Source organism: Pseudonaja textilis, chromosome 1, assembly GCF_049901715.1.
Source record: "Pseudonaja textilis isolate UNSWEBS1 chromosome 1, rPseTex1.2, whole genome shotgun sequence".
Taxonomy (NCBI): Eukaryota; Metazoa; Chordata; class Lepidosauria; order Squamata; family Elapidae; genus Pseudonaja; species Pseudonaja textilis.
Window position 1 is genome coordinate 276,584,187 of NC_141990.1, and position 21,943 is coordinate 276,606,129.

General features: G+C 35.7%; 1 protein-coding gene across 2 annotated transcripts in view; it reads right to left on the minus strand.

The window, feature by feature from the left end:
- Window positions 1-7,448: 7,448 nt before the first annotated feature.
- The window catches only part of STXBP6 (syntaxin binding protein 6), a 106,637-nt gene continuing 92,142 nt past the window's right edge, over window positions 7,449-21,943 (minus strand). Inside the window, exons 5-6 of one of the 2 annotated variants that reach the window (XM_026705067.2) lie at window positions 21,350-21,507; window positions 7,449-12,017 (exon numbers count right to left, since the gene is read on the minus strand). In XM_026705067.2, the coding sequence (XP_026560852.1) occupies window positions 11,994-12,017; window positions 21,350-21,507 (182 nt within the window). In that variant the 3' untranslated portion in view covers window positions 7,449-11,993. The remainder of the gene's footprint in view (window positions 12,018-21,349; window positions 21,508-21,943) is intronic. The other variant, XM_087921848.1, reaches the window with a different exon arrangement.

Consider the following 21,943-nt stretch of genomic DNA (forward strand, 5'->3'; position numbering starts at 1 on the left):
TCTCCTAAAATGATGGGAAGGGAACCTGGGTGTTTGGCTTTAGCCTCCATAATTTGATCAGCAAGAGTTCGTAATGCCTTGTTTACACAGGCTTGTGGAGGAACATACACAGCTATTAGGAGAAATGAGAACTCACATGGAGAGTAAAATGGCTTGCAGTTGATGTGTAAAGACTCTAAGTTTTCATCACAAAACTTATATATTATATTTATATCCTGAGACCAGCTCTTGTTGATATATAAACATAATCCTCCACCCTTTGTTTTACCTGATGTCTCTTCAATTCTGTCTGATCTAAATGTCTGAAATCCTGGTATGTATATGGTGTTGTCCCCATGAATTTGTGGATTAAGCCAGGTTTCAGTAAAACAAGGAACAGCTGAATTATGAAAATCAGAATTCCATCTATTTAAGAGATTAATTTCATCCACTTGTTAGCCAGTGAGCATAAATTAGTCAGAAAGATTGAAGGGAGTTTCCCACCCACCCCCATTCCTTAGTCTGTTTAAAATTCCCGCTCGTTTACCTTGTCTCTTCTTCTGGCGTGGTTGCTTCTTTGCTTTCTTTGTAATCCATAGCACCAAGGAATTGATTAGAATCTCCTCCATTTTTGCAAAGTCAGGTGGGGCTGGGGAATCAGAAAGCTCTTTAAGGAAACATTGCCTAATTCTTAGCAGATGGTCTCGTGAGTATGAAATCCGTAGTGAATTGCAGATAATAATAAGGAATAAATGCAATCACATGACTGCAGAGGGGCACATCAGTTGAATAAGTTTGAGGTTGTAAGTAGCTTTTTAAAAGTCTTTCATAACTTTGAAGAGTCCTTAAACAACCCATTGTTAAATTGAGGAGTATTGAGAAAGCCAAGACTATGTAATTCCTCCTTATAAATGGAATACTAATGAGATTGATAGCTGTCTCTCAACAGTAGAGATTACAGCTCCATAGGTTCAAATTTGATTCTGAGCCATAATGTTTAAATCTGGGCCCAAGCCTGAGGCTTAAACAGGAGCTTCACGCTTCTAAAGTACACTAGGGACATATTTTGGAAAAGTGACAGAGTCCAAAGGAAGCTGGATTAATTTTATATGCCCTTAGGATTGTAGTAGTTGAGCAATGGCCATAAACAATTTACTTGCCTCTAGAATGTAATTTGTCCTTGTTGTCTATAAAATCTAATAGTAGCTAAAGCAATCCTTTGGGTAACAGAAGTGTCAGAATTAATCTGAGCTGTTAATTTCCTTGCATTTCCCAGAATCCTGAAAGACTGTGCCCAAATATTTACATTTAATTTGCCGTAGTTTTGAAAGTCAATTCCACATGCCTTTTATTAGAGAAAATTAAGAGTTTAGATTTATTGTCATTAATGACTAACTGTTTCTCTTTAAAGTAAGGTGCTGGGGGTTTTAGAGCACTACATAAGAGAGAGAGAGAGAGAGAGAGAGAAATTGCTTCTTCTAAATAAAGTAGGATTGGGAGGTGGTGTCAGTTAGTTTGGCCACTTGGCTGTCAACAATTTGTACAGTTTTAATCAAAAAATTAATATATTAAAAAGCAATGTGAAAGTTGAAAGCTCTAACTATATCAAGTCCCTTCTTTGGGTATGCTACCTCTAGTTTGCACAGGGGTAGGGAAGGATTGAACATTCCTCTAGCACAAGAGGTCCCCAACTTTTTTGATTCCATGGACTGGCAGCTGCAGCTTCGGTAGTTTCAGTGGCTGTGGGAGAATGGTTTTGTGCGCACAACCTAAATCCTGCCCACGTGCAAATGATGCTTTATGCACTTGCCTGACACTTTGGTGGCCATTTCCCAATGGTCAGCAGTCTGGTAGAGGTCTGCAGCCCCTGGGTTGGGGACCCTTCTGCTAGCATCCATGTCTCCTGCAAACAAACAACAAATTAGGACAAAACCCCAAGGAAATCAGTTTGTTTGCTTTGAAGCCCATACAGCAATGTTTCATGAGAATATGGTGAAATCATTAAAAGGATGTAATTGCCAATGTGCTACCTGATCAGGTATTATCTCCTGCTAAAGAGAACAGCACTTGGATTGGTCTTAACAGTCATTGGGAAGAAGATAAAGCACAAATCTTCTGAAGCTGATCAGGATGAACAATGTCCTCCTGTACCTGGGATAGTTCCAGGTCAGAGATGCCCTGGGGCAAGAGTAAATAAAATCAGATTTAGGGTCAGAGTGAAAAGATTGCCCATTCTTAAAACCCACATAGAAGAATTTAGCTTGCAAGGAAGAACGGAAAGTTGTAGATTGGACAGCCACTGAGTGGAATCAGGGTCCAAGCAGGGAAGAGATGAAATAGATAAATATAATGAAGTGTTAAAACATGGTTAGAATCAGGTTTTGGGATCGAAATAAATGCATTTGTTTCACATGTAAATGGGACAGGACATTTTAACTTATGACAAAATCAGTTTCAGAACTGAAAAACTTTGAAACTTGTGAACTTGTGTGATAGTTACTGGGTTGATGACAGTGGTACAACTTTTCATTCTGATCCTTGCCTTCATCTGTTTTTAAACTGAAGAATAATTATACCACAATCTTTCCCAATCTGGTGTCATTTTGATGTTTTGGCTACAACTCCTTAGTATTTTAGTTACTGAATTCTCCATTTCCTTAACAATGTATTATTCCACATTTTAACAAGGGAATAATAAAAATGATAAAACACAGATGAAGGAATTAGGTATTATCTCTAATGTTAGCATGCTTTCAAACTTCTCTGGATATACTGTATACCACACGTGTTGTTTATATTGTACAACCAGTCTTTTCATATATTCTTTTCTCAAGCAAAAGTCCATTCTGAATAAATGAGTCTGCAGGGAAAACCTCTCACTTCTGAGTTTTGTTAGCACTCTTTCATGAAAAATTGATATTGAATTTGGTGCAGAAGCAAATTCAAGTGAGATATTAGGATGACACAGCCCTATAACTAATGAAAGCAATGTAGGAGAAATCTCTCACAAACTTGCTTCATAACTCGTCAATTTATATTGGGAGATCAGCATATACTTCCTTTGAAGCACAAATTACTTATTATGGCACCAGAGGAAGCAGAAGCAAAACCTAAAGGCAGATATGGAAAGCTGTTACAGACTTTCGCTGATTATACTATACATAGTATACATACTATATATATGGTAATAGTTACAGCAGCATAGTTTGATTGGATATGCATGATAATGAAGTATGAATAATGAAATAAGTTTGGCACTATGGCGAAAATAGGTCACTGAGTTAGAGAGGTTATGTTCTCTGAATAAGAGTTAATACTAACATATTATTTTCCATTATCTACTGATGGCCTTGCTTCCTAGAGCTATTCCCATCTCTTGGTGCCCCAATGAATGTTCTTTGTGTCTAAATGTTTATAATTGAGCTATAAATTGCATTTTGGTTACTTGACTTTCCTGACAGTTTTGCTGCAGCACTAGTTTCAGGAGCCATTCACAACAATTAAAATTAGTATGCCATATTTTCAGAAAACTTCAATGGAGAACAGATCAGTGAATTAAAAAAAGTGGGTTTAAAAGGGAAAGGTGATAACCCAACTACAGCTTCAGTAAAAAGCCTCATTTGAAGGTAGATGAATTTTTTACAGGAGAAGAAAAAAAAATGGTTGTCCTAGCTAGCAGCATGGAGTTATTTTAGCATTGTGGGATTAATTTATTTCTTGCTTCAATGTAATTAAAGATGAAATTGTACATCCACTTACCTAATAAGCCCGAATGAAGTCAGTAAGGCTGGTTTCTTTTAAGTAAACATGTATTGCTATGCAAGGCTACAATCCTCATATATATGGACTCAAAAGTTTCTGGCAAGATTTACTTATTCACTGAATTTATGTAGCTGAATTTATGAGCCATGGTGGTGGCACAGTGGTTAAAATGCAGTGCTGCAGGCTAACTTACTGGTCACTGTCAGTTCAATCCTAACTGGCTCAAGGTTGAATCAGCCTTCCATCCTTCTGAAATTGGTAAAATGAAGACCCAGATTTTGGGGGCAATATGCTGACTCTGTAAGCCGATAAGAGAGGGCTGTAAAGCACCATGAAGTAGTATGTCTAAGGGCTACTGCTATTGCCCATTTCACTTGCATGTTACTGACTTCCTAATTCCTGAAGTTTTATTTAATAATTTCCTAAGTAAATTTTATTTATACTTGGAAAGAATGACACATTAATGAAAGATCCATAGTATTTAAAAGCAAGATATATATTTTTTGCTCGCTGGGCAACATGTCACATTAAACATTTCACATTCCACTTAGACATGTATTTCTATTTAAGGAGAACAGATTCTATGTAATAGGATGATGTGATGTTTCTAGATGGAAAAGTCTACTACAACAAATTAAGGGATTACATGGCAATTCCATGTTTTTTTCCATAACAGATTCTATATATGTATTTATTTTGCAGAAAGGAAGAAGGGCAAATACATGATAAGTAACAATGGAAGGTGACATCTGGACAGCATTATAGTTGCAGAATACCCTCAGGGTTTTTCTTTTAATTTGCTTGGCTCTGTGTCTTCTTGTACAAACTAAAAGGGTTTCTTCATGGAGTTCATCAATTAAACAATGCAAGTGAGATTACAAAGCAGCTAGTACTATAGATGGGTTGACTGAATAAAGCAGGAAGTTCTTGGTTATCTCTGAGGCACAAAAGCACAGAAGTATTGTATAATCCTTCCATATGGCCCACTGAGCTTCTACTGGTAATGCATATATTATAGACTCATAACAGGCATTAGTCATCTCATGTTTCTTTTGAATAAGCAACTCTGCTAAAAGCCATCAAAATCAGCTCCTGCTAAGATATGGTATGGAGCTTGAAGGGCAGTTTCCATTTTGGCACATTACCAAAAGAACTATGCAGCAAATGGTTTCTTGTGAAGAGAGGCACTGTCATTGCAATGTCAAACATGGGGAACATAACGATGTCACTGCAAAACAGACACCTCAACCCAGACGAGGAGTGAAGGGTGAGAAAGAGATGCAGAATAACTCCACTTTAGCTTTGCTGTATATAAGATGATCTGAAAAATTGCTTTCACGGGCTTTTAAGATTGTTACATTACACTACTAACAATAGAAGACTTTTCCAGAAATCCAAATAGCAGAAATGCCTTGCTGGCTGCTGCTCTGCTGGTTATCCTATTTTTAAGGATGCTGGAGAAATATGAGTTAGAAGGAAGCATACAGCTGTTTTCTGATTTTCACTACTCAGTGTGCATTTTCCGGGGGGGGGGGCGGGTAGGATGAAACTGATAGAACATACAAACAAGTTGTGCTGCTTGTGGTTAAGAACATGGAATATTAACAATAGAATAGAATTCTTTATTGGCCAAATGTGATTGGATACACAAGGAATTTGTCTTGGTGCAAATACTCTCTGTATACATAAAGGAAAGGATACATTTGTCAAAAAGAGTCAAGAATCATAGGTACAACACTTAATGATAGTTATAGGGTACAATAAGTAATCAAATCATACTAGGAAACAGTCAATATAAATCGTAAGGATACAAGCGACAAAGTTACAGTCATACAGTCACAAGTGGAAGGGGATGGGTGATAAGGAGTGATGAGAAGATTAACAGTAATAGTAGTGCAGACTTTGTAACAGTTGAACAGTGTTGAGGGAATTATTTGTTTAGCAGAGTGATGGCATTTGGGAAAAAACGGTTCTCGTGTCTAGTTGTTCTGGTGTGCAGTACTCTATAGCGTCGTTTTGAGGGAAGGAGTTGAAACAGTTTATGAGATATTAAGATATTAACAGAGATATTAAGGGAGAAAATGTATTTGGATTCTATCGCTTTGGAAGCTGAAATAATGACTTATCAAGTTCTGACAGACCAATGATTTCTTAATTGCTAACAGTCTTCTAACAACAGTATGCTTAAATAAATGGATGTCATCAGGTGGAGTATATAGAAATCAAATTGACTACAGAATTGGAAAAAGAAAGCAGAGAAACTCAATTATAACAGTAAAAACATAGCCACCGCCTGACGGCAGAACAAATCACAAATTGCTCATGTGCAAATTCCAAATCAATTAAAACAACAGAAGAAGAAAGTGAACACATTTGTGGAAGGATGAATTACTTTGAAAGAAGAAAAAAAAGTTATGTGTAATTGTCAAATCATACATTTTTCTCTGTGGTCTTTTATGCCTTGGTCAAACAACCTCCTTGTCAGTGTCCACTTAATTTTTTTTTGGGGGGGGGAGGATGGGGTTTGATTATTTTTCTAGAATTTTATTTTTCAATCAAAATGCAAAAACTCTATTACAAAACCTTAGATATATAACTATGGTCTCCCTCAATGATGGGATTCAAATTTTTTTACTACCAGTTTTGTGGACGTGGCTTGGTGGGCATGGAAGGAAGGATACTGTAAAATCTCCAGGCAGATGGTATTTGCCGGTTCCTTGAGCTACTCAAAATTTCTGCTACCAGTTCTCCAGAACTGGTCAGAACCTGCTGGATACCACCTCTGGTCTTCCCTCCCCTGACCCCATGGTCTAAGAAGCTAGCCTGTGTAGATTCTATTATTTTAAGAAAGAACAATGAAAAATGCCACGAATCCTTAGATGAAGACTATGAGGACTGCAGATTATGTTATGGAAGCCTATTTATATATGTATGTATTTATTGCATTCTATTAATATAGTTACTATTATCACTATGTCTGGCCAGCAAACATGTTTTAAAAACATCCATATAAATAACAACGAAAATATATTCTGTTATAGAGTATGGTTATCAGAGCTAACGATATAAAAAGTTTTCAAAGATTGAAAGTGCTTGTTACTAGTCCAGAAGAATCCTGAATACTTAAAAAGGACCCTGTTCCATAACCTGCCATATTCAGGGTTGCAGAAATAGAAGTTTTATGTCCATTGTCATCTGTAGGGTGTCAAAAAAAATGTGGGAAAGTTGCATGTGATCACATGACAGATGGGAACTCCATCCCCCTTTTTGCCTGTGTGCAATGTCTGTGCTGCACAGGGGCTTCGACTGCTGTTATAGCCATTTTGATTGCTCTGCAGGCCCCCATGTTTACAAAGTCTTAAAACTTTTCTTGGGAATAACAAGAGCATTAAGTGAAGTTTTTTTTAATTTCATGAAAATTGTTAATGGAACTGAACATAGTGGAGAACTTACATAAATTATATTTTATAATTTTATTCTACTAGTTTCTAGTTTTCATCCTACTGAGACTACCGATATCCTTAGGAATGTGTCTCTTATCATGACATTCAAAAGCCATGTGTGACCTTCAGCCTAGAAAGTTGTTTTGTGGATGATTGCAATGCATTGTATAAACGGTAATTTATAATTACCATTTCCCCAAATAATCCAGTTCACAATTTAAATAAATTTAATCACACATTTATAAGTAAAATTGAAAATTCACATACTTGGTAAAATATTTATTATGAAAACTGAATTGTAACTGTACAATTTGATATGAATTACATACAGTACAATGAAAACCAAAATATTGCATATAATAAATTCTAATGTTGCCAAAATATAAATTGTATACAACCAGCATCTCAATCCATGAGTCCAGATAGAGGCTAACTTGCATTCTCAACATTCAGCAATGTGATGTAGGTCCTGGGAACAATTATAGCTACAGTGTTTTTAACTTTTGAGAGAGTAAATGGCTGAAACAACTTAATAATGTGCCTGTAGCATATGGCTAAATATACTTTTAGCAAATTGAATATTTACAATACAATACAAGAAAAACAAAATAATCCTGAACAAAGCAAAGCAAGATATGACAATGCTGAACAACGAAGTTGTTCTACAAGAAACTGCACACATTATCAGGCCACAGAATATAATTACATTCTTAATAGTCAGTCATCTTTCTGAAGTAATGATTAAAACCCATGGCCAGTATTGTGTAAATCATTTTGTTAAGGCATATATACAATAAGTTGAGCCATGAAATCTTCAGTTTGAATGGCTGATTCCTTATGGGCCTTTAATATGTTAATATTTTATTAGGCACTTCTGCCGGAAGGAAGGAAGGAAGGAAGGAAGGAAGGAAGAAAGGAAGGATTAAAGCTAAGGTTCCACAAGAGGCAACATCTGTAAATAGGACAGATGAAACTGAGAAAAGCTACATGGTATGCAAATATATATACATGTGCACAACATAAAAACACATTGGCAATTTGCACATGTGATATGTTTGCTAAGGTTCAGCTATGCCTCAGTTTGCATTATATGAGGCCCTCCTCGTATAAGTTGCCTTCTATATACTATGCAGGTAAAAGAAAATCATGGTGACATTGTAGCCTATGCACAGAGTGTAAGTCATGAAAAGCAGAAGAGGGTCACTTTTGCACATGGTCCATATAGATTATTTAGAGGTCTAGGTAAATGGTCCATGTCCACTTTAAATCAGAAATGTAACACAGGATCACACTCAGAAAGAAATCTTGGCCCTACTGGATCTAAGGCAAAGAAAAAGCTGAATCAGCCACACACTTCATGTAGTTTTGTGCATTGGGGTGAGTTGGAAGCTACTTGAAACCAATAAGATCAATTGTTGCAATGGCCATCTTAAGGTAAATTATGGCAATAAGACCTAGCAGTAATGATAGCTAATGTATGCATTCAAGATATACTTTTATATAAAACTCACTAAAGCTGCCTTTTCCCAAAATAATGCAAGCCAAAAAAAATGAATGCATGTGGATTCAACATGTGTAGCTATAACGTACATCCATCCTATCTCTTCATATAATACAGAGAAGGAGTATTTTTCTCCCCTTTCACTAAGAGCTGTATCTGTTTCCTGGCATCTGAGGGTCACAGGGAATGTGATAGTAGTGCGGGGACAACAGCAGAGTCTGTAAGAAATGTTCAGCCCTTTTTCAAATGGGGAGGATGGTAGTCCTGGAAAGGGAGCATTGCAGAAGTGGTACAAGAGCCTCCCAAAGCATTAATACGTCTATTTTAAAACTTAACTTGGTAGATTATCAAAAGTGAATTTCAAAGGTAGGGGGCCTTCTAGGTGGCTGCAAAAATAGGATGGGAATTATATACTGCCTTAAGGTTGTCTATCACTGATACAAAAGTATATTTTAATTACCGGTAATGGCTAAAACTTTAAGTGACAAAAATACTGTCTATGAAATATAGCAATGGAGCAAAGTACCTTAATTTTATTTTAGAGTGGCATAAAAATTAAATGGCTTCAGGACAACAAAAAATATTGACAATTTTGGCATTCTAAAATAAAAGGTGTTTTAGGTTCACTCATTTAGAGCCAATTCTGCTAAATATTTTCACATTAATGTACAACATGTTGCTTAGGTCATGTATCTTAGGTCTAATAACTTGTGATTTTTATTCTTTGCAGAACTTTAAAAAGGTGATAATGAAACTATTGATCTTGCTACTTTTTACAAATACATTTTAATATGAAATATTAATCTGAATTACTGTATAATTTATGTACACAAATATCTAACACTATAATTGACTACTACATCAATTTTCCAGGAGGACATCTTTTAATACAATCACATTTATTTTCAGAATAAGTAAACTTGTTTCTAATTATCCTAAGAAAACATCACATAACTTAAATTTACTTAATAGCAGAAACAGAAATTAGGTTTTAGTTTCTGAATTATCAAGTTGATGAAATGACTTGAGGGTTTTATTTTTTTTGGCATGTGAAAAAAAAATCCCTGCATTGACAAAAATTCACTGAGATGAATTTTTTTTAAATGTGCAAAATAAATAATGACAATACATTGAATATGATTTAACAAAGGAAATAAAAACAACTTCTATGTAAACTTATAATCGAATATAGCCCACAAAATACTATAGAGACCATATTGGTGGAAGTCCATGCAGTTGTCAAACCTGGGCTGATCAGTCAGTAAATTACCCACAAAGATAAATATAGCCTATAAAATGTTTATGTTATGATACCATACAATATGCAATTAACTGGATGCCTTCTCTCCATAACAATTTAGTTCTTTAGCTATACTAAAACTGCTTTTTTCGCTTGGTTCATAATTATACAAACATGAGAGAATATAAAAGTGCCTTCCCACAAGAATTACCACTCTATTCAAAGTATCCCCAGATTAGCTTATATTGTTGTTCTAATTGTCACTCATGAAAAAAATATTAGACCCTATAGGTATAAGATGGTGTGCTTGTTTGGACCTAGACATTTGAATTTCAAACACTGAAAATTTCAAGCTTTTCAAAGTTTTCTCGGAATGTAACAGCCTATGCAAGTGCATGATTCTATCCAGAATTTTATAGATTCATTATGGGGCTGTTTAAGCATTGTTTGTGCATTCATCTTTTTTAGGTCTGACATAAATTCAGTGCTAACAGGAAAAAAAAGCTTCCTAATCAGCTCATCTCCTCCCAAGATGTTGGAAATTAATGGTTCTACATTACCACTCCAATTACTGGGTGCTGGAAAATCTGACATAACCATCTAGACCGGGGGGGGGGGGTCAAATTCAAGGCCCGGGGGCTGGATCAGGCCCGCAGGGTGCTTAGAACTGGTCCACAGGGCTGCCCTGAAAATAGCAAAGGACTGGCCTGTGGTGCCTCTGCAAGTGAAAATGGAGTCCACGAGGGCTGTGTGTGGGGCCCCCAAGCTCTTTTTTTTTCTGGCAGAGGGTTGTAGAAGGCCATTGCAGCTGAAAATGGAGCTCAGGAGCCAATTTTTGCTGGCAGAGTGCTCGGGCCGTCACAGGCGCCCCTGACACAAGTGATGTCATGCTGGCCAGGCCCACCCCAGCCCCCTGAGGTCAAACACAACCCTGATGTGGCCCTCAATGAAATCGAGCTTGACACCCCTGATCTAGACTCAATGTTCAATGTCAGGTCTCTAGATTAGCATTGGAAAAATGAAAACCAGGAATAATCCAGAAGGCTTCATTGCATGTAAAAATCTGTTTTTAGGGATATTTTGGCAAATGGGAAAACATTTGTGTTTTATAACTTGAAAAGTGAAAATGTATATTTGATTGTAAATAATGTTAATTATAATAAATGTATAATTATGATCCAGTGACTGCAAATATAATGATTGCAAAGATTAGACTGAATTTTGATCTTCACAGGTCCAGATTACAGTATAAAGGAAAACTCTAGCAAGTCTTATTTTATCAATAGAAGAATTCCAAAAACTTACAATAGTGCTTGTGCATATATTTTTTCTTGAAACAGATTCAGTATAATCGTTATTTAGAGGGACAGTTTTTCCATTTATAAAGGTAAGAGTTAGATTCCAGAAAAAATATTGACATATTTATCAATTTAATCAGCCTTTCCTTAACATTTTTAATGTGTTTTGGTAACATTAAAATAAACTCAGACCATAAGAAAAAGATTTTTTTAAAAAACAGTGTTGACAACATGATGGACAATTCAAATTTAAATTCTCCATGCTAGTGATGACACGTGCAAAATAAGTTGGCTAAAAATGGTAGAACTGAGAAGTCAAGCTGTTTTTCATAGCAACTTATTTTTGTTGCCCTGTGATAGAAGTTGTGAACACTTCATAATATAAGTTATGAACATGTTTACTTCAAAATTTGCTCTAAGAAACAACTTTATAACAATTACTGGATTTCACTGTGACTTGATCACCTTTCTTGCAGCTAAAATACTGTATCCTTACACAATAATGGGAACAATAGATTCTTGCAGATCAGTGCAGTTCAATATATCCTTTGGTCCAATTTACATATTAACACCATCTCATTTTAAATATTAAAAAAAGACAGACATTGAATGGCATAGCAATAGAAAAAGTAGGAATACTAATTTCCTACATGATAATTGGAACTGATTACCAATCGTTGGAAAAAAAGAGACACAGACTTGCATTTTCACTAAAAACGGACAATCCTATTTTTGCAGTTCCATTTAGAAAGATCTCCAGGCAATCGTTTTCAACACTTGTGTTTCATGGCAAGCTGCAGAGAGGAAAAAGAAGAGAACGTATTAAGATACTTATTTGCAATTCTAGCCACAGCTCTGATTCTTAGGATTTGAAAATACTGAAAATAGAAAGCAAAATAGAACCGTGTCTGCAGAACTGCAATGAAAATTAAACTTTCTCTTGTGGGATATTAAGAGCTGATGTTACTGAAATAAAAGTAAGGCATCTAATTTGGTTTACAGGTAGTCCTCGACTTACAACAGTTCATTTAGTGCCCTAAGGTTACAACAATTGAAAAAAGTGACTTATGACCATTTTTCACACTTACCACCTTTGCAGCATCTCCATGGTTACGTGATCAAAATTTAGATGCTTGGCAGCTGACTCATATTTATGATGCTTACGGTGTCCCTGGGCCATGTGATCACCTTTTCTAACCTTCTGATGAGCAAAATCAATGGGGAAACCAGATTCACTTAACAAAGTAACATCTGCAGTGATTTACTTAACAACTTTGGCAAGACAGGTCATAAAATGGAGCAAAATTCACTTAACAAATGTTTCAATTAGCAACGTAAGTTTTGGACTCAATTGTGGTCATAAGTTGAGGACTACCTTTACTCTGTTTGAATGGCAGTTCAAATAAGCTGAAAATTAATTAGGATAAACAAAGAAAGATACATTATTAGTGCTAAACAATACTGAATTATACCAATCTCAAGTGCTGTTTAAAAAAACATTGGCTTCTAAATATTTTACATCCAATTCTAATTTAAAGAAACACTATACTGAAGCAAGAAAGCGTACATTTTCTTCTCTCCTGTACAAGCACAGAGCTAATGCAAACTACATCTGACTCTACGGTGCAAACTTAGTACAAACCATAGTTTCAAGGTCAGGATGCTTCAGGTATCAGATTGATTAATATAAGAAATAAAGAAGAACGCTTGCAAGAATTAAGTATGTCTAGTTTAATGAAAGGAAGAATTAGGGGGTGACGTGATATCAATGTTCCACTAAGAGTCTGCTATAAAGGAGAGGGGGCCAACCTATTCTCCAAAGCATCTGAAAGCACAGCAAAAAGCAATGGATAGAAGCTAATCAAGGAGAGAACCAACGTAGAACTAAGGAGAATTTTCCTGACAGTTAGAACTGTTAGAAATTAACCAGAGGAATGGCTCGCCTTCAGAAGTTCTGGGTGCTCCAACACTGGAAGTTTTTAAGAAGAGTTTGGACAGGAATTTGTCTGAAATGGTATAGGTCTCCTGTCTGAGCAGGGGTTGGACTAGAAGACCTCCAAGGTCCCTTTCCAGCTCTGTTATTGTTATTCTGATTCAATCCTTTGGGTCAAGGAAAGATTAAAAAACCATTTTGTCATAATCACATTTTTCCAAACTATCCTTTGCAGAATGTTATGTATGCAGTTACCCCAGAGAATCTAAAACATGGACAAATTCTTAGCAAAGTTGCCAGTGTTGAAAGCAGTAGTGAGGGAAATATTAGTGTTCACATATTTTAATATTTGGCCTTGAGAATAGGCCTGGAGTCTTTTCAAAGCAACACTAAAAGATGAAGGGATCCTTCTTATAATTACCAAAGGCTGTGTGTAATACATGTTTCCATCTAATTCAGCATTAGCTGTGTTGCCTGATATGTGTTTTAAAAAGCAGAATCCTTGTATCAATTCCTGAAACTATCAGAAATCAATCCTTGCATTTACTTGCAGTAGGTGAAGTCAATCCTTTTTTTGTCCTGTTGGCTCCAATTTCAGGTGTTTTGAGAATGAAACTGGGTCATTTGCAGGCTAAAGAAGAGCCATTTCCATCTACCACAATGTTTTTCTTTTCTTCTACTTGGAAAATATTTGAAAAACCAGAGTAGATGGCAAGTAAACAGCTGCATCTTTCAATTATCAGCCTCAGTTATATTGTCAAGGGATTGTCTGGCTATTTTAGATCCACACAGCACAGCTTATTCTTGAGAGGTGCCAGGAAATATCTCTCACTGCATCTCCCCTGCTTAACTGCAAAATTAACTTGACATGCAGCCACCTACTATAAAGCAATCTAAGATCTCATTACAGCATTGAGAGAGCGTGATTAGGAGTCAAGGATGTCTCATAGCATGTTGCCATTTCTTTTGAAGCAAGGCTTTTTTAATAGACATAGTATTAAAACAATTACTTACATTCTTTAAAAACATAACATACAATTTCCAGTGTCTTTTTCCAGTATGGGTTTACTTTCAGGCACTTTACAGATAAATATTTCATACCACATACAAGCCAATAATTTGTGTAAATAATTGACTTCTGCAACAGTGATTCTGAAGTCATTTTAAAGTGTTTAAAAATAAGCAAGAGCTGGAATAATTAGGGTTTTTTTTCATCAGAAGCAGGTAGGAGGTAGAATATAATGAAGCATTGGAATACATTTTTTCTTTTCTATATTTTTAAAATATAGATATTTTTAAAATATCATTCAGGTTGTTAGGTATAGAAAAACTCAAAAATAAAATAAAATAATTCTTGGAAATGTTCATTAAGCCAAGTAATGTCAATGTCATAATATGCAAACATTTCAATTTCAAGAACTCTTTGCTAGGCACGCACAGACAACAGACAGACAGACAGACACCGAAAAGCACACAAATAGGAAAAAGGCTTGTGTTCAAGCATAGCTAGGTCAGTTATAGTATTACCTACATAAATTTTGGGGATCCTTACCATAAATTTGGGGGAAATCCTAGTTGCAGCTTGACATTTGTATTTGAAGATTATTAATTTTGTCTATAGAATTCTCTAAGGCAGTATAAGATACAGGCACAGCTTGAATCCTGTTCACGTTTCTGCTCTAGTTTTCGTGCCAGAAGCCTGGAAGTTAGACATCAAGTTGGTCTAAAATGGATTTTTCTTCTTTTTTATATTCTATGATTATAAAACGAACTAGGAAAAATGTAACTCTGTTATTTTAATTATCAATTGTGTCATGTGTCTCAATCTGCATTTCAAAAATGTTCTAAAGTATTTGGAGTTCTTGAATGTTTTTCTTCAATACATATCCATAGCTAAATTATAGAAATATAATTATAAGAAGCAAATAGGTGTTTATTTGGAAACAGCAAGCTTGCTTTGTAATGATGTATTTCAGTTGCCAATATACATATTTTATATCAGTATTATCATCACACGGTGATGAAATTAAAAGATGCTTGCTCTCTGGGAAAAAAGCAATCCTAGACAGATTACTAAAAAGCAGAGACATCACCTTGCTGATGAAAGTCCCTATAGTCAAGGCTAAGGCTTTCCTGGTAGTAATGTATGGCTGTGAGAGTTGGATCATATTGAAGGTTAAGCCATGAAGAAATTGAAGCTTTTGAATTATGGTGCTGGAGAAAACTCTTAAGAGTTCCTTGGATTGAAAGGAAATATATCAGTCAATCCTAAAAGAAACCAACCCTGACTGTTCTTTGGAAGGACAGATCTGAAGTTCAAATAATTTGGCCATCAAATGACAAGACAAGACTCACTGATGTTGAGAAGAACAGAAGACAAAAGAGAAGGAGATGACAGAGGATAAGGTGGTTAGATAATGTCATCAACCCAATGAACTATGAATCAGGGAAAACTTTGGGAGACAATGGAGGACAGAGGAGCCTGGTGCTTTATGGTTTATGGGGTCATGAAGAGTCAGATATACAACTTAGCTACTGAACAACCACAACTATTCTTTACTATCTACAGCCTCCCAAGCTTTTTCTACTCCTGTTTTAATTATGGTTATTCAAACTATGATATTTGGAGTTACTTAAATATGATTTGCATTGCAATTAATATAACTCTGGGAGCATCCAGGGAATAGTACTGACGTGTATTTTGATACATCTGAGCAAAACTATCAAAGAATGTATGCAAGAACAATTGCCTAGTGAAGAAACCAACAATATGGGGAAAAGCTAAGATATGTCAAACATGATTATTGGTTGGAAACAACAAAATGGATTGGGTTACACTTTGAATCTGTGTTACACTGTACATCACATTTCCATTAATTCAATAGGTTTTTTTCTTTATATCTCTCAGATGAATTCAGAACTCTCCAGACAGCTTTCCACTTTTATGACATTAATTTCAAAAAAGGAAGAAGAAAGGGCAAAATAATGTCCCATTCTGGTAACTGAAATTGCTTCTGCTAACGGAAAGATATAGTTGGGTTCTACTCTAAGTGCTCAAGAAGAAATGGGAAGAAAGAATGGGAAGAACAAAACTAATGAAACTCATCATTAAACAAATAAACTAGAGAAGATAGTCAGAGATAAGTCTTTTCTTCTCTGAAAGGGTGGCCTTATCATACAGATTATAGCAGATGACTAGACTGAGCTTGAGGAAGGGATCAAATGGATCATCTTGCGTCTCTTCGCACCCACAAGAGAGCCCACTTTGAGTTCCATAGACTCTTTATCTATTGCCAATTTAATTTGCCTGTTAGTAGTTCAGATTCTTGTAGAGAACTTAAGTTTGCAATAAACCTTTGTATTCATTTGAACTGACTGTATTTCCTGATTTCCCCGGCCCTTGACACACAGGCAATGAAATATAAAGTATAAGGACATACAGGGCCATAAAGGGAAAACAGACCCATGATCTTGCACTTCAGTAAGATTCAGTTTATTTACTGTATTTTGTGATGCAAATAACCAGTAATTTTAGATGCTTGAAGAATATCAAATGACACACTTTGAAAATTGGCTACTTTTTCATAATGTTAACTCTATTAATAAAATGTTGACATTTGCCAGTGAATGCCAATTCTATCTCTAACCATCTAAACACATGCCATATTGCTTGAGGAGCTGTCATCTCATCATCAATGTTTAAGATTCAGACTTGGCTGTAAAAATTAAAGATTCAAGAAAAGCACAGCACTTATTTATTGAGGATCTCTTTTATTCTTTACTTCCTCTTTTACCACTTCGGGTGTCGAGAGAGATATTCCCATCACTGAGGACAGGAAATTTTAATTAATACTATCCAAAGTTATGAAGTTTCATAAGGCCAGTACGCTCTTCAATAATGTCTGTTCTAAGAAACAATTTTATATGCAAGATCAAGGAAAGGAAAAATTGAGTTCTGAGGATATGTTAGAAATATCCACTAAAGGAATTAGCAGAGCAGAGTGACTCTTGATGCCTTTGAGAGTTCCTAGAAGACTGGAAGAGAGCAAATATTCTTATTTTTAAAAAGGGAAAGGGGAAAATAAGAAACTACAGATTTGAAGACTACATAAGATCTTTGAACAAGTTATCAAGCAAGAGAAAGAAAAGGTTTGTTGCAAAGAAATTGCACCAGATTAACCTTACCTCCTTCTTTGTTGCTGGCTTAGTAGATCATGAAATTACCCTGGAGATAGTGTATCTGGATCTCAGCAAAGCCTCCAACAGAGCACCTTACCGATACCCTTCTTAGTAAAACTGTAAAATATGGGTTAGATGATACTTGTGTCATTTGACTCAGAGTTAGCTGAATGGACTACCCCCAATGTGCTTGTTAATGCCTTCACTTCAGCTTGGATGGAATTATCAGAGTACCACACCTCCCTGACCTAGGTTCTGTACTGTAATATTATAATTAATGATGAAGATAAATGGACAATGCCAATGGCACAATGCTGGAAGAGATAGTTATTACTTTACTACACAAAGTAAAAATACAAACCAATCTACACAGGTTTGAACAGTGGGTTGGAATGAATTAGCATGGAATTTACACAACATATAATTCAACTTTGGAAATTAGTACTATAAGATGCACACTCACTACCAGATTGGCTGGCTTCAAAAATGAGTTGGATCTATTCATGGAAATCAATGTTATTAGCCCTGATGGAAGTGTGATGGCCTCTGTGAGGAGACTGTTGGGTAGTTTGGTGCAGGTAGCTGGCTACTGTGAACACAAACAGCTGAACTAAATTGGCCAGGGATCCAATCCAGCAGAGGGCACTGCTTATATTCTTAAAGGTAGAAATGCAATGTTATATATCAGAGTGAAAAAATGTAAGGCATAAATATAGAATGGGGAAAATCTGGCTTGATAGTAATACATGTCAAAGGACTCTGGGTGTTTGGGGTGGTTGCAAATCAAATATAAGTTGGTAATATTATGCAGCTACTAAAAATGCTATTAACAAGGACACTGAGATCATGAGAAGTAATTGTTCCATTTTGCTTTATCATGGTATGACCCCATGTGAAAATATCTAGCAATAGAAACCTTTCCACCATATGTAGTTGATCCATTGTGTCTAACTGCAACCATGGTTCAAAAAGGACAGTGATCAGTTGCAACAAGTTCAGAAGACAGCTAATGTGAATCATAAACCAAGTCCTACGAAGAACAGTCAAAGCATCTACAATATATAGGTTTAACCTACAGAAATGATGACTGGGGAGAGATATAACAATAGTTTCAAATATCTGAAGAATCATCACACAGAGGCAGTGGACTTTTTCTGTATTGACTCAGATGTCAGGAGTTAAAAGTTAACCAATGAGTTAGAAGTATGAGAATAGATTCAAGCTAGCCATCAGAATTGTCCTGCCAACTGTGTATGACGGTAAGGTCTTTATTGCTACAGATTTTCAAACCTATGGAAATAGTCAATTGTGAGAGATGCTTTACTCGATCCTATACTACGCATGGGGTTGAAATAGATTTTCATTGAGATATCTTCCAACTTTATGATTCTATGAAAATAAAATGCAGTGAAATGAAATGCTTGATATTTGTCAGCAGTGTTAGATACATTCTTTATTAATAATATAAGATGCAAGAATTGCTTTAAATAATTCTAATGCCCTATCAGCATTAGATCATGAAAACAGTAGGAAGATGCTATTTTAACTGTTCGTAATCCAAAATAATTATCTTCTAATGGCAACCTCCGGTGCCAAGGATATCCTAAAAGAAGGGGCAATCTAGAATCATAATAAAAGACATTTTCTTTGATCAGTGGAGTTCCTGGGTTGTAGCTTATAATATTCTACTTGAATGCAGCATAGAAAACAATATAACAATAAGTTAAATGAAGAAAAATGCTATAAAACAGCACCTTAAATCCAGACATATCCATAATTTAAGTTACTCCATAAAAATGTTCTCAATATTTCATAAAATCTACAAACTGTTCTTGCTATTGCCCCATTCCTTAGGACTCTTATTATTCATTATGAAGCAGTGACTTTTAAAGTGTTCTCTGAGGAATCCCAGGATTATATGAGTGGCTGCTTAAATGACATATAAACAAGAATGGATAAGTTTTCTTAAAAGAAAGTATGTTCAACAGCAATCAGTTTTCCTTAGAGCAGTCAGCTGCTACCCAATGGCTTTCAGGTTAAATTCTCATTTGAAATAGGACAACTTTAAATCCAAGAGCCCATCCATTTTCAGATGACAACTACATGTAAGAATAGATTCAATGAATCCATAGGCTCAATTGTATTTTGTGTCAAGGTGGAAATTCTTAAAAGCAATTTGATTTGTTATAAAAAATTGAGATGAAACCAGAACTATTTTTATTGGCATTTTAAGACAAAATACCTGCAAAAAACTTCAATGCATTATACTTCATATAATATCAGCGGCCAGAATTACTTTTGCTCAAAATTGAAAAAAAGACAACAGTCCTTCTGATGTAATGATAATAAAAAAGGTTCTTGAATGTTCTTGAATTATAGAATACTATAAGATCTCAAATATATGGTATAAGTGGTTAGAAAAGTTGTTACATGAAGAGTACGTAGGAGCTACAGCAAAATGGGGAAATTGTGTGTGTGTGTGTGTGTATGTATGTGTGTGTGTATATACACACACACATATATGTTTTATATTTTTATTTATATTTTTATTTATACACACACACATACACACACACACACACACACACACACACACACACACACGGCATTCAGCTTTGTTCGGGTATTTTCCCACGTCATTGTAGTTGTGCTTTTAAAGTTGTAGCAACGTTTCGGCAGAATCTCATCTGCCATCATCAGGCTTCTGTATTGTGTTCGTCTGTGAGTCAGACTTTCACAGCCGTTTCAGTTTTAAATTTGGGGCTAGCCTACTGCTGTGCCAGAATGTTTTTTCTTCATCCTGATTGGTTGGGAGTCTTGGTCTGTGTTTATTGGTCTTGGAGTTTTCTGTGTTCTGCTTGATTGGTGTTTCTAGTATCTTCTCTCTGTTTTGTGGCTTTTTTTGTCTTGATTGGCTGGCAACATTGTGTTCCTGTATTGGAGGCTTTTAGTGCAGCTTGGCTCTGAGTAAATGGACAGCTATCATTTATTAGGAAGCTGGGTTTCATCTGGGTGCCTGGTTGGGGTGTGTTTGAGCTGGAGGTATCAGGGGGGATCTGTTTGTGCCCAGGTATTTGCCTGGCTTGTGGTGTGAAGATTTTTTTGTTTGTGAGTGCAGGCTTCCAAATAATTGACAGTCTGGTGGAATCCTCTCTTCTATTCATGCTTTCAGGTCTTGTTTCAATCTCTATGGCTTCTCTGATAATTCTGTGGCTGGGGTTTTCTATAGTGGCTAGGGTTTTGGTGCCATTGAAGTCGATGCTATGACCTGTTGCTTTCATGTGTTGGACTAGTGAGGAAGTGTCTTCCACTATAATGACGTGGGAAATTACCCGAACAAAGCTGAATACCATACATGTAAGTACCCACGAAAACTTAAGAAAACACACACACACACACACACACACACTCTCAATCTTACATGGGAAAAGACCCGAACATGCCAAAACCTGCATACCTACACCCGTGAAAATCTATGAAAACACACACACACACACACACACACACACACACACACACACACCTGTAAATACAGTTACAAGTTAAATGTAGAAATAACTATAAAATACATAAAATAGTAATCTATATAATTAGAAACTATGTCAATTTGAGTGAATACCGATACCGGAATGCTGTAATGAATGAAAATGGTGGAAATATGATTAATAAAAATTTACTTTGAAAAAGAAAAGCAATTTGATTTGATGTGGGGCCTTGTCAGCTGATCTTAATACTAAGGGAGCAATATCTAATACAATATTATGTTTCCTTCAGTGCTAATTTAGCTAATAATTGGACTTTGAACCTGTTATGGCTCTTTTATACATCTGCTTGGCACTCTCCGAAATTATAAGAAAAAATAACGACAATATTTGAAAATATTTCATATCCATATTAAGTATCTCCTTGCAACCTGATCTATACTGATAGTATCGTTTTAAGTTAAATGTTATTTGTTTTCATGAGTGTTTATACAACAGAAAAAGTATATATAATAAAAACATAAAGTAATACCTTGTGTGCAGTTTCTGCAAACTGCTGAGCACTGTTTTTCATGTCCTCTGTCTTTTCTTCAGTTCGACTTAATCTTTCACCGCGCTCATTCAAAGCCTGGCTTGCTTTCTGTACTGCGCTTGTCACACTGTCTGCTGCTGAATGTAATATGCTGTTTCCTGAAACACATCACACTTGGTTGGAATGGAATGTCTTATTTTCTGAAACATGTAGCATAGCAAAACCTTTGTGAGAATTATGGATGAAAAATAAAACATTTTTTTTTTACTTCACCTGATGCAAGTGACTTTGTTGGCAGTAATTCTAACAAAGATGTCTTTAAGCTCCAAGGCAAGGGTATCCAACCTTGGTAACATTAAGACCTGTGGACTCTAAAAAAACTTGGCTGGGGAATTCTGGGAGTTGAAGTCCACAGGTTTTAAAATTGCCAAGGTTTGACACTCCTGATCTAGGGAGAAAATATTTGTTTCCCACTTTGTAAAATGAAATCATATTGGCTGACCTCCAAATAAACTAAACTAAACTAAACTAAACTAAACTAAACTAAACTAAACTAAGCTAAGCTAAGCCAAGCTAAGCTAAACTAAACTAAAC